Below are 14,931 nucleotides of genomic sequence, written 5' to 3' on the forward strand. Positions count from 1 at the left end.
CAGGAATATGTAATCAGGGGTACTTCATCACTGTTACTGAAAAGTGTTGTGAACACCCTTTAGGAAATGTTTTGTCTCTGGTTGTCTGCAGATGAGTATAAACATTTTATTTGCTTTGATTCGGTTTTCTATAGTTATAGTCTTCAGTCTTCAGTCTTACCTGAGGTACCTTTTTGCGATTTGATAGTCAATGCAATAGTTAATGTAAGATTTTATGTTTATCTTAATTGAGAAGGTGAATAAATGAGTATGGAGCTCTGTAAATACTTTCAGGACCAAAAAGTACCTTCTAGCTTACCGCTCCTGGGCTGCACTTTGGCTAGACAAAGTTCTGTTTTAGTGAAATTTGCTTTGAATTATGTCACAGTATTTCTACCCCTGTGTAAAATATTAAGAGATGTGTCATTTCAATACGATAATTTTGCAAGAAATGGTTTTATTCAAAGCTGTGGGATATTGACCTTGCCTGAAAGTCAGGTTTCCTGACACCACGCAGCAGGTGGCATTACAGAACAAGTGATTTTTTTTTTTCTTTCCCAAGGAAAATAGTTTGGTTAGAACTGAACCTCACCATAATTTAATTTCAAAAATCTTTAGTATACGGATAGTGAGTGTAAGAGACTATTATACGGAACTAAGTCTCTTTGTAAATAATATCCGGCTTTAGGGCTTTTTCTTGTTGCATCCCAAAGAGTAGTAGATACTGATGTCTAAAAACAAAGTAGAAACCCCCTTTTTTTTTAAGGATGGATTCTAGTAGGCATTTAACACATGTAACAAAAAGTGGCCAAATGCTTTTGAAAAATCTCTGCAAGAATTTTTCATCTGGAAACAGCAAGAATGGGGTAGCTCCACAAGGGAAGACAAGCCAGAACCCAGGGGTGGCCACCCCACAGGCAGAGGCAGGGACTTCAGTGACCAGGGCACAGTCCCACAGTGCCTGAGCAGGGCAGATTGGTGACAGCTTCTTCCATCAGCTGTCCAGGGACCATCAGACAAGGTGAAATAATAAGCTGGGTCCAGTGTCCATCTAGGAAGTTCAGACAGGATCAGCAGGAGGCAGAGCTGGAGGTAAAACTGTGGATAGTTCTGGCGTCCTGCAGGAATTTCAGTCAGAAAGTGGGGATAACAGGTAAGGGTGGTCAGGGCAGTTAAGACCTGTTGATTGTAAAGCAGTGGAACAGGCTGCCCAGGGGAGTGCTGGAGTCACCATCCCTGGAGGTGTTTGAAAGGTGTTTAGACAAGGTTCTTAGGGACATGGTTTAGTGCTGGAGTTAGGTTATGGCTGGACTTGATGATCTTTAGGGTCAGTTCCAACAGGAATGATTCTATGATTCTGTGGTGCATCCGATGCCCTGATATTCTTCATACAAGAGGGAGAACTTTAGTTAAAGGACTTTCTGCCACACTAGTGAAGTCAGGGAACATTCTTCGTTCGTTTTTAAAGACAGTATGATTGAGTCTTTCATATTTAAATTTGGTACCTATCGATAGAATTACATTAATCTTTTCTTCATTATGGCATTGTTGTATTTGTATATATTCCATTTGATTTAAAATTTTGTCATTAAGACCATGTGACATTTTATTATCTTTTCTTTTGGAGCATGTTTTTCATTGTAATTTCACATAAATCATTTAGAAGCAATTTAGGAACAAAAATTACTATACATATTTCTTCATAGAAAGGGTTGTAAAGCAGTGGAACAGGCTGCCCAGGGAGGTGGTGGAGTCACCATCCCTGGAGGTGTTTAAAAGACATGTAGATGAGGCTTGTAGGGACATGGTTTAGTGCTAGGTTTAGGTTATGGTTGGACTAGATGATCTTAAGGGTCTCTCCCAACCAAAATGATTCTATGATTGTTCTATGATTCTATCATATGGAATATAACTGAATTTCATGGGAGATCTATAGTATTGGCCTGGCTGAATCAAATCTTAAGGAGCCAATTTTGGCTGTACTACCACTAGTTTTGATCTGGTCTGACTCCACTAATTTTGTTGAAGAGTTGTTCGGGACTACGGTGGGTCCGTGGATTCCCTGACGGAGGGCATGGGAACAGAAATTATCCTTGAAGATATGAAGGCCTACCTGTGAGAAAGATGGGAGTAAAGGAGTATCCAGAGATGTTAAGGATGTACCCGTGAGAGAGAAGGGAGTAAAAGAGTAACATTGATGATAGCAAAATTAGCCAATGAGATGTTACTGCTGTAACTTGTAACCAATAGTGAAGAGACACATGAATTGGTAAAACTGTATAAAATGCACTTGTGGCAATAAATGGCATCTACTACTTTCATCCTGGAAGAACTTGGTCTATGTCGTTTGTCCGTCTCAACCACGACAGAGTCCTTTCAAAATTACATGGGTGGCAAAGATGAATCAATGAAACAATATAAAATAAGTGGTTAATGAGAATGAAAAAAAAATAATGTAAGGAGATTTTTTTGTTTTGTTTTGTTTTGTTTTCTTTTTTTCTGTCAGCAAAAACTGACAAGTATTGATTTCGCTATGACAGTTGATCACAGTAGAAGATGGGACAGAGTAGAATAGAGGCAGAGAAGAAATGTGAAAGGGACCTCAAGAGGTCTGGAGTGTGATGAGAGTTCCTTAAAGAGCAAGAGAAGATCAGACAAGGAACAGTAGAGGGAAGGGAAGAAGGCTAATATGAGCAGAACAGGCCAGAGCAAAGACAAGAGAAGACAAAACAAAACAAAGTAATAAGTGTATAGCATTTTTATTGATTTTTGAGTATGTTCTCTTTCATTAGCTTAAGGGTCTTAAGGAATTAACATTACACATAAAACACCCCTTGATTTATTTTACCGGTACTATAGGCATTGTGATATAAAGTATGGAGATTCAGGGGAGCGCTGGGTATAGTTGTTCAACATTGCAAACACACAAATGCCTTTTTTTGTCTTGTGCCCTATTTCTGCATTGAGCACTACCTTCAAATGGCTTAAGCCGAACTGAGCTCCGCTAGTCCTGGGGAATGAACTGAACCCCTCTGAACACTTATATGTAGCACCAGTTAAAGTACGGATCCAGGTCCTTGCTGGACCCAGGCAATAGGAAATACTTGTGCAGAGTGGGCTTTGGGAAGGGAGGAGATGGCACCCATGAAATTCCCATGTAGAGTTGCTGGCCTTCATCTCTTGTGAAATGGAGGTGGAATAGCAGGGGGTTGTGCAGCTTTCCCACGGCTGCTCCGGGAAGCAGACCACTCTCCTATTTCAGTCCTGTTAACATGACACAGAAGAAGGAGTACTTGACTCTCCTAAAAGACATTCATTTTGTGGTATTTATGGTTACTAACGTCTGTCTAGAAATCCATGGCCTGTTCCAAATAACCCTTGTAAGTATGACATCAGATTCCTCTCCCCTGAACACCAGGCTGCTCTTCCCCAACAATTTCTGACATATGAATTAATTGTTTTAAAATGCTATCATGTTTCTGTCACAAATATATTGATTTCTGAATTTGATTCTGTGCTTTTCATTTAGGTAGGTGTCTCTCAAGCTCATCTTCATCATCATCATCAATTTCATCCCCTGTGTAGATGCGTTTCCACGCTATATTTATGTTTATGCTGCTAGGTGGTATATGCGCTATTATTGAACATCGTCTGCCTTATAGTTGCTGTAAAAATGTAGAATTGTTTATAATGAAGTTTATATATCTTTCTTCCAAGAGGTTAATTTATTCTGAGTTTTTACTTCTCATTTTACTTTCTGTTCATACTCTCTGTTCTTCTCATGTTACATTAAGTTGTATAGAACATGCTATATTTTATATATATATATATATATATAATTATTGTTTGATATTTTTACCAAAATGTTGGGGTTTTTTTCCTTTTTTCTTTTTAGGTTTAGCCCAGTCAGGTGCATGGGGTTGTTTTGATGAATTTAACCGGATTGAACTTCCAGTTTTATCAGTAGCTGCTCAGCAGATATATATTGTACTTCAGTGTAAGAAAAATAAGAAACCTCAGTTCATTTTCACTGATGGTGATGTTGTTGACATGGACAGAGAATTTGGTATATTTCTGACTATGGTATGTATGTGAATATGTGTAAATGACATCATTATGGAAAATCTTTCCTATTTCATTTAATATTGAAATTTCCGTGTTGAAATCGTTGGAACTGTCTGCTAGAAAATAGAAACTACAATTTGAACAATGATTTGGTCAAGTAATAATGATGATATTTTCTCTTGCCTATATTTCTAACTGGAACTTAGGACTTGAGGTATGCAATTATCATTAACCACATATTTTAAGGGCCTTTTTAGTTGAATATTTGACAGATTTAGACTGAACCAAACTATCCCATATTTTCTGAAAGCCTGTGAAAATACAGCAGAAATAACTGTCCACTGCAAGGACTATTGTTGGTCTGGTTGGCATTTCACCACCAGTGAAGAACCTTTGCCCACAATCCTTCTACATGACAGCATGAGGGAAACCACCCTCACTCGGGTTCACTGGCCTCCTGAAGATTAATCTTTGGTGCCGGTGAGCTGCTTCTAGCGGTGCAGGAGGCAAAGAAACAGGAAAGTGTAAGAATATTTTGAGAGCCTCTTTGTGTCTCCCCCTCCTTAGCTGTAGGCTACATACCCATCACTCAAAATGGAAGCATTTGTCTTTATTTTAAGGGTTCCCACCTTTGAAAAGGTGTTAATGTTATCACTTTATTTTGGAAAAAGAGAATGAATTAGTGACATACAATGACCAGTGGGAGGGCAGGTTGGAAGCAGCTGGAAGAATTTAAGAAGTTATCACTGCACAGACAGCAACCACTGTTCTCACAACTGAGCCATGCAGTACCACTTGAGTGACTCAGGGAAAGGTCAGATCCATCAATTTAAATTATATTCAATAATGACTTGCACTGCTTGACTCACTTTGCGCTGGAATGGTCTGGGAATGCTCACAAGGGACAGGAACCTCCAGCACTGGAAGACTATCAAGATGGTGAGGAACTACCCATTTAGAGCTGCTCCAACAAGATCTGTAAATGATTGTCTGTCTATGTCTGTCTTGGGCATTTCTGAATGACACGTGTGATACCGCATAACTCATGAATTGCAGTATGTAGACAACTGCGTAGTGATGTGTTAATTGCGCTCCTGTGTTTGCCAAATAATTATCAGAAAAGATAAACCTTCCCATCCTGCTTTCATTACATAAGATTGTATTTTGTAGTATTTTATTTTATATTTTGCATTTTCAGAACCCTGGCTATGCAGGACGACAGGAACTTCCAGAGAATCTGAAGATACAGTTTCGCACAGTTGCTATGATGGTGCCTGACCGTAGTATTATTATGCGAGTCAAGCTGGCAAGTGCTGGTTTCCGAGACAACCAAGTCCTTAGTCGAAAATTCTATACACTCTACAAACTCTGTGAAGAGCAGTTATCTAAACAGGTAAAATAAATATTTGTCCAACTGTAAGCTGTCACTGGAAGGGTATATAGAGAACATACTTTCATAGAATATGTTATTATCTTTACACTCGTGAACCTATTCATTTTGTAGGGTTTCAAGTTCTAGAAACAGTCTGAAATCCTAATGTTGTTTTTGTTTTTCACACTAATTTGTGTAGTAAAGGAAGTTTGTCTTGTAATTTTAAACAGAGTGCAGTTATTGGAGAAGTTACGAGGAACGGTGTATGTTGCTCTGCTGACCTTTGTAGAGGACACATTTTTCAGTCTCCTCACTTATGGAGGCTACATCTGTTGGAGGGGCAGTGTACAAATTGTAAATAGCTGAAGAGTGCCTAGAAGGCACTGTCTTGCTGAGAGCTACCAGAAATGTGCTATTCTGTCTGGTAGAAAGAAAGAATAAAGCTGCTTTTAAGAACAGAACTAGTTGCTGCCTTTTGAATACCCTGTGCTGGCTGACCACTAGAGAGTCTCAAAGAGAAATCATATGAATGGTAGGTAAATTGCAGATCAAATACCTGCTTTGGTTGGCTCCTAATCTGGGTATCTTGACTGCATTCTCCATTATATTATTTCAGTTCTACATCAAATGTTTATCAGTGACTAAGTTGACATCCATGTAGAAATCTTGTGTACTACACCAGAATGACACAACGGTATATCATATTGCCCTCTTATTTCAGAGGTAAAATAAAAAAGTACAGATTTGGATTTCCTCTTCCTTTCTCCATACATCCATAATTTCACTCTCAATATATACAACCTATCTGGATTCCCATTTTAATTTATCTCAGGTTTGGTTTTCTGGGAGAGTTTTACTCATCAGCTTTATGTTGTAGACCGGCTTCTAAGGGTCATGTTTGCTACTGGCTTCCTTGTAATATTGCCCAGGATGTTTTCATTAGCCTTCAAATTAGTTTTTAGGCAATCTGAATCACCCTATATTGACCTAGCATCACTAGTATTAGTCCATTTGTTTCTGTCCAACGTACTCTCTCAGTCCTGTCATCTGCCTGTGTTTTATAGTTACCAGGTTTATAAGTTGCATTTGTAAGAGGATCATTTTCCAAGAGCTCTCTCTTAAGTGGGATTTATGGAGATTGTTTAGGAAAATTTGTGTATGCACAGTTCTAACAGTTAACAGCATAGCTTGCCTCCAGAGTATTGAATATGGGTCTCTCTTTCTTTCCTCAGGCTTGACCTCAGTAGGATAAATTTTCTCATTGCCTCAGTTTGGGAGGTCACTTTTGTCCCTGACATGGTCCATTCCTTCACTGTGGAAGAGACATTTAAGCAGGCATCAGAAGTTCGACCATCTACCTCTGCAAAATTGCTTTCCTTGTTTTGTGTTTGTCACGGGCATTGGAACTGTTTCTCTTCTGAACAGAGTACTTAAAAATAGCACACACACCCAAAGAAAACTGAACTGTGTACAAAACTATTTTCACTATCTTAATGGTGTAAAATGTTTCGTACATTACTATTGCTGCATCTGCAGCTATGTGTAGTTTGATCATTTCTGAAGCAGGAACTGCCCTGGAGTCTCTGAGACACCAAGATTCTGCACTCAGCATGTTAATCAATGTATTGAAGCATATAAGTAACACTTATTAGTTGGCCTAGGGTTCATAGGAACTGCCTGAAGGACTCTGTGGAGCTGACTGAAATTGTCATCTGGAAAACTCCTCTACCGATTAGTCAAATACTTTCCTATAAAGGAAGGTAGCTCAATCACCTTGTCTCAGGTCAGTCCTTTGTCTCTATGCTGATGCTACCAAGGGAGTTCCTTGCTATTAATTAATGGAAATTAATGACCAAGTGCTCTGGGCACAGCCCTCACACCCAACTACATCATAATTATATATTTGAATTTTATGCTTATATCTCACTTATAACTTCAATTCCATTGTTCTTACTATACAAGCCATGATGTCTGTGGAAAAGAGTCTTCATGTGTATTTATAATTTCTTCAAGACCTTCTAACCTTTCTCCAGTATCCATCAGAGGAGGCTGCTATGCTGATCCTTGCTCCTAGCAGTTTGTATTGTGGATCAAGCTTCTATACCCTGTAATATGAGCCAAGAAGCACAGCTTTCTGCAAACCCATGGTAATATGCTAGTTTGTCCTGCCTGTGCTGCCTCTCAGCAGCATTTTAGAGAGTCTGCTCTTGTTTAAGTCCCTTATATACAGTTATATAGTCAGAGAGGAGCTAAGTTTGGGAGGGACCCCTGGATGTCAACAAGTCCCATACCTGTGCTGAAAGTGGATGCAAATAGAGCAGGTGGCTCAGCACCTTGTCTGGGTGAGCTTTGCACAGCCTCTCCAGTCAAGCTGTTGAAGTGTCTGAGCACCTGTCACCATTTTTTCTGTGAGGATATTATTTGAGACAGTGTTGAAATCTCCTGAGATGCCTCTACCGTGCTGTGTTGTCCTTCCATCAGATATTGGGGAGTATGAAGTTCCCAGTGAGGACCAGGGCTTGCAAAGATGAGAGTAATTCCAGTTGTCAGAAGAAAATTTCATCGGCATCTTCCATATCAGAAAGCTTGCAGCAGACATCGGCCATAATGTTGATCGCCCCTAAACCAAATGCTCTCAACTGGCTCATCAGCCATCCTAAGGCAAAATATTCCCACTCGCTTTACTTTAAAGGGCAACTCTCCATGTGGTCCTCCTGGGTTGTCCTTCCTGAAGAACCTGTATCCATCCATGAAAACTCTCCAGTCTTATAAGCTTTCCCACCACATTTCTGTCATCCCAGTTACGTGGTAGGCCTGTAACTGCACACAGAGTTCTGTTTTTTCCAGTTTTGTTCCCATGCTGCGTGCATTAGTGAACAGGGACTTCAAACTGGCACCTACTTGTACTGGTTACTCAAGAAAAATGTAAGAACTTCTGCCATGATGCTGTCCTCTTGGCCCTTCCTTATCTGCATGCAGACACACTTGAGATGAGCCACTTTCCTCCCTGTTCTGTCATTCTTGAGGTCTCTCCTGTCTACATCAGACTGCATATTTTGCTTTTCAGTTGGGCCCACCATTTCCTCACTTGAACATGAGTTGTTAATCTTCCTCCTCCATCATTCATACTTGTAAAGGGATATTTTGAAAGACTTGCTAAAGTTGCTTGTGAAGGTTGTTATAGGTTGGGAAATACATCTGATGTGATATGTGATTATATGTAGAGAGAATTTTAAATAATTCATCTGCTTAGATAGGGGAGGCCAATGAATTGGAGATATTTCTAAGAGTACAATGGGACACAAATTGCTTCTGTCTAGGCAGAAAACTAGAACTATAAAGTATAGACAGACTTTCTTAGAGGCATATTAATTTGTCTTCCCCAGTGGAAGTTCTTATTTATTTAAATTTTTAATGGTAGATTTTAAATTTGAAGTAAGTACTGCTGGGTATCCAGGCAGTTGGCTGGAAAGAATAGGGTCACATAAAGAACCAGTGCAATAGGAAATGGCAGAACAGTGCCTGTTTTTGGCAAATCCAATATACGTCAACAGGAGAAAATAAAAACAAACAAGCATTCACCAGCCAAACTTACCTCCCACAAAATTTAAAATGAATTTGCTAGAAGGAATACATTAAGTCCTCCAGACATTTTACACACACAAATGCAGACTCTGTAGAGAGAAGAACTCTGACTCACAAATAGCCAAAGGCACCTTGAGTCACTATCATCTCTTTCAGTAAACATACAAAAGTAAAAGAATAGTTCTTAGCAAATGCATGAAGTCCAAGGTGTCCACAGGCCTGTGAAACAGTTGTTCTGACAGAGGCCCCCAAGCTGAATTATTTGCCTTTGTCGTAGGACTCCTAGCTAAAGTTCACTGCTGCCTACTACCACAGAGCCTTGCCAAGATTAGGGAAAACCACAGAAACCGAAAAGAAGAACCTAAAAAAGCTTGAAAGCAAATGAGGCCATAATCCCTTTTTGAGGATTATATGTTTAAGGTGCTTTCATACGGAGAAAACCACCGATACCCCTTTTTTCTTTTCCTTACAACAGCAAACTATATTTCTAGTGTTTAGATTTTTATTTGCAGATTTTTAATTCTTCCCTACACAAGCATCAACTATTCCACTGCAGTCCATTTTGCCCAAGTGAAATCTTTTGCCTGCTGTTAAAAGATGTAGCAAAGAAATATCTTATAATCCACATTTGCCATTAAATTCTAGCTTTTCTGTGCTATTCCTGAAAGGCAAAGCAGTTGTAAATCTAGCAGACTGATAAAGGAAAATAAATGATGGTCACTTTGAACCACCCGTCATGTAGGTCAGTTGAAATCCACCAGAAAAAACTGTCTTTAAAAGTCATTTTAGCCAATTTTATTTTTTCTAATAGGTATGACAGTATTTCTTCAAATTTAGCAAAGCTTTCACTTCTGTAGAATATTTGCACTTTATTTTTTTTGTATAATACATAGATCATTTATTGAATTTCTCTTGTTAATTCTGAACTCTAATTGTGATCTAGTTCACCAGCTTGGTATCATCTGCAAACCTCATCAAAAAGTTATTTCTTGCTAAAAATTCAAAGTTGTACTCAATGTATTGTTCCAATTTGTCAGGCTGGGAAAGAGGGATGGGGACTTGGGGGGAGGTGGTGTTTTAATTTTGTTTCTGTTTCCCACCATCCAAATATATTCTAATTTGTCATAAATTAAATTTATTTTCCCAAAGTCAAGTCTGTTTTGCCTGTGATGGCAATTGGTGATTCCTCTGTCCTTGTACCAACCTTTCTTTTTGTCTTCTCTTTTCCCTCTGTCCTGTTGAGCAGTGGGAGTGAGAGAGTGGCTGAGTGGACATCTAGAAGCTGGCTGAGGTCAATGCGCAACAGATAGTATGAAAAGAGTCTATGCACTTGGTCTCAAAAACATTCCCAATCAGTCAGAGGGAGCAGATATTGTTCAAATAGAAGAATGTATTTTTTTAATCTCCTATGTCTGCCTTTACAACTTATAATCTTTTTCCAAACAGCCAGCAGTAGTGGAGACTTCATAGTTTAAAACCTTTACCCTGATAGCTTTTGTTCTAGGAATTGCATCAATGGTCAAAGAGGAAACACCTTACAGAACACTTGCATATATTTTCAAATCTATGTTAACTAAGAGAGAATTGTATGTTCAGGCACAAGTGCTGAAATTAACTGAATATGTCTATATGACTCTGCAAATACGCAGCTGTGCCCGTAGTGAAAGGGAAGGTATTCCAGCCCTTACCTGCCTAAGTCTAAAGATGCTTAGATACACCTCTAGGATGCACATGGCTGTTGGAAGTACATCCTTCTGCTCTGAACCAAGTTGTTATGAGACCATCCACAGAGCAGGGAGCCATTAAGTACAGGATAGAATAAGCTTACATATAACAAATTGTATCTGAATATTTTCAGTATGTTTCTTTATATCAACAAGAGATTTGCCCCTTTAGTCATGAATCCCAGTACCATATATCAAGATAGCAACAGTCCTTGTGTGAGCAGAAAACAGAAGCAGGCCTGAAGATGTATGGTTTGCTGTTCGTGTATCTGGCAAATTATGAATTTAGAAAAATGATAGAAGATGCAGCTCTGTTACAGATCACTTATAAAAGTGGTAGTCTACCACCAATAGGGATGCTTGGCAGGTATGGACATAGAACACTGGAAAACTTCCTCAAGGTATGGTAGCAACAGTGCTGGAAATGTAGTTGAAAAGAAGAGCTGTGAATTTAATCATACTTAGAAGTTCAATAGCATATTCATTTATTTAATGAATTTAGTTTTCAGCCCTCTCTTGATTTTAAGGTGTTTAATCTTTGTGGTACAATTTGTGTTTATGCATTATTTCCAGGTTCACTATGACTTTGGGCTTAGAAATATCCTGTCTGTTTTAAGGACACTTGGAGCGGTGAAAAGATCGAATCCCAAAGAGCCAGAGAAAACAGTAGTGATGAGAGTTCTGCGGGACATGAACCTCTCCAAACTGGTACTGTAATGCTGGTGACTTTCCCAAAAAGAGCACTTTGTTTGCTTTTTTTTTAGTTTATTTATCATGCACATTGAAAAGCTCTTTTTCTTCAGCCATTTGATACATTATTTTGATGTTTTTAATATGGTCTGTCAGTGAGTGGAGAATCAGAATACAGTTATGGTGTGAGTACTGTTAGTCTTTTAAAGAGAGGAAAACAAGTCAGAAGCCTTAGCTGAAAAAAATGTTGAAAATACCATTAGAACCTAGGGGACCTAACCTGATCCTCTAATTGGCTCTTGTTTTTAATTCTTTCTGCCTTATCTAAGGAGAGAAAGGAAGAATACGTTGTATTAACTTTTAATAATGTCATTAAAGATCCTTCTTAATCCAGAATTTCAATTTATACATTTCTTGGGAGTCTTGCCTTTTCAGAACACCATAAGAATTGCAATGAGTGAGGTAATTGGAAGCAGCTAACGCCTATTTGGATAGTCTAATCTCCTTTGATATTACTGTTTAAAGTATTCATATTTCTTTTTATTGCTATAATTGAAAGGTTATAACACATCTAGACTCTGTGTATTTACCTTGGGAGCCAGTTTTCTCGTGGAACCAATTACTCTGTGTCTGATGTTAATCTATTCAGTGCATTGGTACATGTATTCAAACCTATAGGCACGCTTCAGTGACCTGCAGAAGGAAAAAATCATAAAAAATCCAAAGTAAAATACAATTTGAATAAATCTTGCTGGCTTATGTGACAAATGAAGAAACGTGTGTGTATATATATTGAAGAAGACTTTATTAAGATGTTAACATTTTAGTATTTAATTTAGAAATTACTACTTGTATGAAATTTGCTTAATAAAACTGATTCATAATTATAATATTTGCTTTGGAAAATAGAAGGTTTTCTACTGCCATCTTTTAAATTGCATGTTCTTGAAATTGTTTACAGCTGTAATAATAATTTCAATGAATAAATAATGTATTTCCCTCTACTTTATCCTTGACAGGTGGATGAAGATGAACCTATATTTATGAGTCTCATTAATGACCTGTTCCCTGGAATTACTCTGGATAAGGCTGGGTATCCTGAACTTCAGTCAGCCATCCAGAAACAGGCAGAGAAAGCTGGGCTTATTCATCATCCACCATGGATACTTAAACTCATTCAGCTGTATGAAACTCAAAAAGTCCGACATGGTTAGCATGCTAGATGGGGGTTTGAGATTGCATGAAAGCGATAGTTATTTATTTTATCTGCTACAGAATGCAGATTATTTACAGAAATGTAATTATTTACAGAAAATGTATTTTAAAATTGAACAGATGTTATTTTTAAAGCCTATGAGGTTATTTTGCTAGGAAACTGTTATGACTTTTTTTGGGGGGGGTGTACAATGCACACATAGTGAGATTTTAGCTTTGTTGTGTTACGTTTTTGTGGGAAATGAGAGTGTGGCTTTCAGTGATTGACGTTTCTGTGGAACAAGGTGAAATGTAGAGTATACATTAAAATTCAGAAACAGATTATTTCATTCAGTGTTCTGTAAACAATTGTTACCCTCAGACACAGTACAGTCATGAAGCTTGTGTTTAATGTTCCTCTGAGATTATGATGCTGACAAGATTACAGAAAATAATCTCTCAAACCTTTACTTTGATAGATTCTACCAAGCATGGAGTATAATTCCAACTGTTGTTCTTTGTGTTCAATTCTGGCCTTTTCTACTGAGGAGGAATAAGCTGGACCTCTTGCTGGACTAGGAGGGTTGGACAAGGTGGTCACCAGAGGTCCCTTCCAACCTCAGTCATCCTCTGTTTCTGTGAAAATATGTTTTTACATTGCACAAAGGGTTAATGAGTAGAGTTTATCGTGTCCTAGGAAGGCTACCAAAGGCAGTAGTAAAAACAGGCTTACAATTCATAGCTGAGTGGAAAAAAAATACCTCTACTTTGAAATGTCCCCCACCCCCGCAACCTGTAACAAGTAAGGATTTTTTAGTTTATGAAGGACAAAATATAAAGGAAATGTAACTGAAGGAGCAAAGATTGATGAAGATATTATCCTTTTTATTCTCCATTTTCACGTCATAGTAAGAGTAGAACAAATAAAAGGAAATACTCATTTGCATAGCACAGTTTCAGAGCTTAATGTCTCAAAGGTTAAATTCAGATTACTGGTTGGAGCAAAGAACTGGTTAATGCTCTGCCGAGTTAATAATTTATGTCCAGATCACTGGGTTCAGTGTTCCATATCAAATCATAACACCTATTATCTATATTGGAACTACGTGTTGATGATTTCAGTCATGATTAAATGCGCCTCTTGTAAGAAGCAGCTGTTTGGTCTGTGAGACACCATAGACCACTGTTGCCCCAAAAACTGCATGGTCCACTGTGTCATTCTGCTTAGATGTCTCTTCTCTCCACATATCCCGGCTATTCCCAGGGGTCATGCAGCTCCAATTGGCCTAACACTCGGATGCCCAGGGCCTTTCTATGACACAGGTTGTTGCATGGAGGGAAAAAGATCTCTGTTTTCCTGACCTCCATTTGTTCTACTCGTGGACCCTTGGATTTATGGAGAAGTCACCATGGCATTTCAAGTAATGAGGAAAAATCTGTAAAATGCGTGGCTGCTCTTGGTTGAAATAGAGGCAATATATGCAAGTGGAGTGCTCATGCACACGCACATAAAATTGTAGAATCATACAGCAGTTTGGGTTGGAAGGGACCTTTAAAGGTCATCTAGTCCAACCCCCTGCCATGAGCAGGGACATCTGCAACCAAATCAGGTTGCTCAGAGCCCCGTCCAGCCTGGCCTTGAGTGTTTTCACACAAAAACATGTGAGCATGGAGATTCCGTGCATGGGTCCTGAAGTCTCTTTTGCATAACAGTTTTGATCCAAATGCTGTTGAAAACAGCAGAAAGGCCATTCCATTAACATCTCCCTAGATGTTACATATGGCACGAGTAAATTATTGTCTGGGTGCCCAAATTGTTTTTAGGAACATTCAGCTCCCTTTAGTTTTACAGAAAGCATCAGGCAGTCTGCAATGTACTAGATTAGGTTTGTAACTGGGGTTTGTGATTGTTCTATACCTTTGCTGGAGAGGTTTTAAAAGCCGACTAAGGACTATGTTGTCTGGTTGCCTCAAGGGTTAATAAGTGTTATCTAACTCCCTTAGATGACTTTGGAAGTCTTGGTTTGAATGTTCCATCTGCTTTTGGACAGACTCCAGGCCTCTTGCATAGTTGATTTAGAAAATATAACTAAAAAGAATCAACTGTAGGCTCAATTTATTGTTGAAGATGTGGCTTCTTTTCCTTAGGCAATATATGTATACACTGAAATTAAAAGTGTTGTTGCTGTTAACTATTTTATATATAAGGAGAATGTATTAAAATATCAGCATGGATGGATGCAGGTACATATTTTTGTTATTTTACTTCAGAAAGATACACTCAATTTTGAATATCATTGAGAACTACTTGTTCTCATTAAA

The 14,931-nt window shown here is 38.5% G+C and overlaps 1 protein-coding gene across 1 annotated transcript in view; it reads left to right on the forward strand.

The window, feature by feature from the left end:
• LOC309436282 (dynein axonemal heavy chain 5-like) overlaps positions 1-14,931 on the forward strand; it is a 168,884-nt gene that overhangs the window by 62,694 nt on the left and 91,259 nt on the right. The window contains exons 43-46 of the mRNA XM_082045351.1: positions 3,875-4,062; positions 5,243-5,437; positions 11,299-11,433; positions 12,435-12,624. Of these exons, the coding sequence (XP_081901477.1) occupies positions 3,875-4,062; positions 5,243-5,437; positions 11,299-11,433; positions 12,435-12,624 (708 nt within the window). The remainder of the gene's footprint in view (positions 1-3,874; positions 4,063-5,242; positions 5,438-11,298; positions 11,434-12,434; positions 12,625-14,931) is intronic.

This window comes from Streptopelia decaocto (assembly GCF_964273445.1).
Source record: "Streptopelia decaocto genome assembly, chromosome: 2".
NCBI classification, from domain to species: domain Eukaryota; kingdom Metazoa; phylum Chordata; class Aves; order Columbiformes; family Columbidae; genus Streptopelia; species Streptopelia decaocto.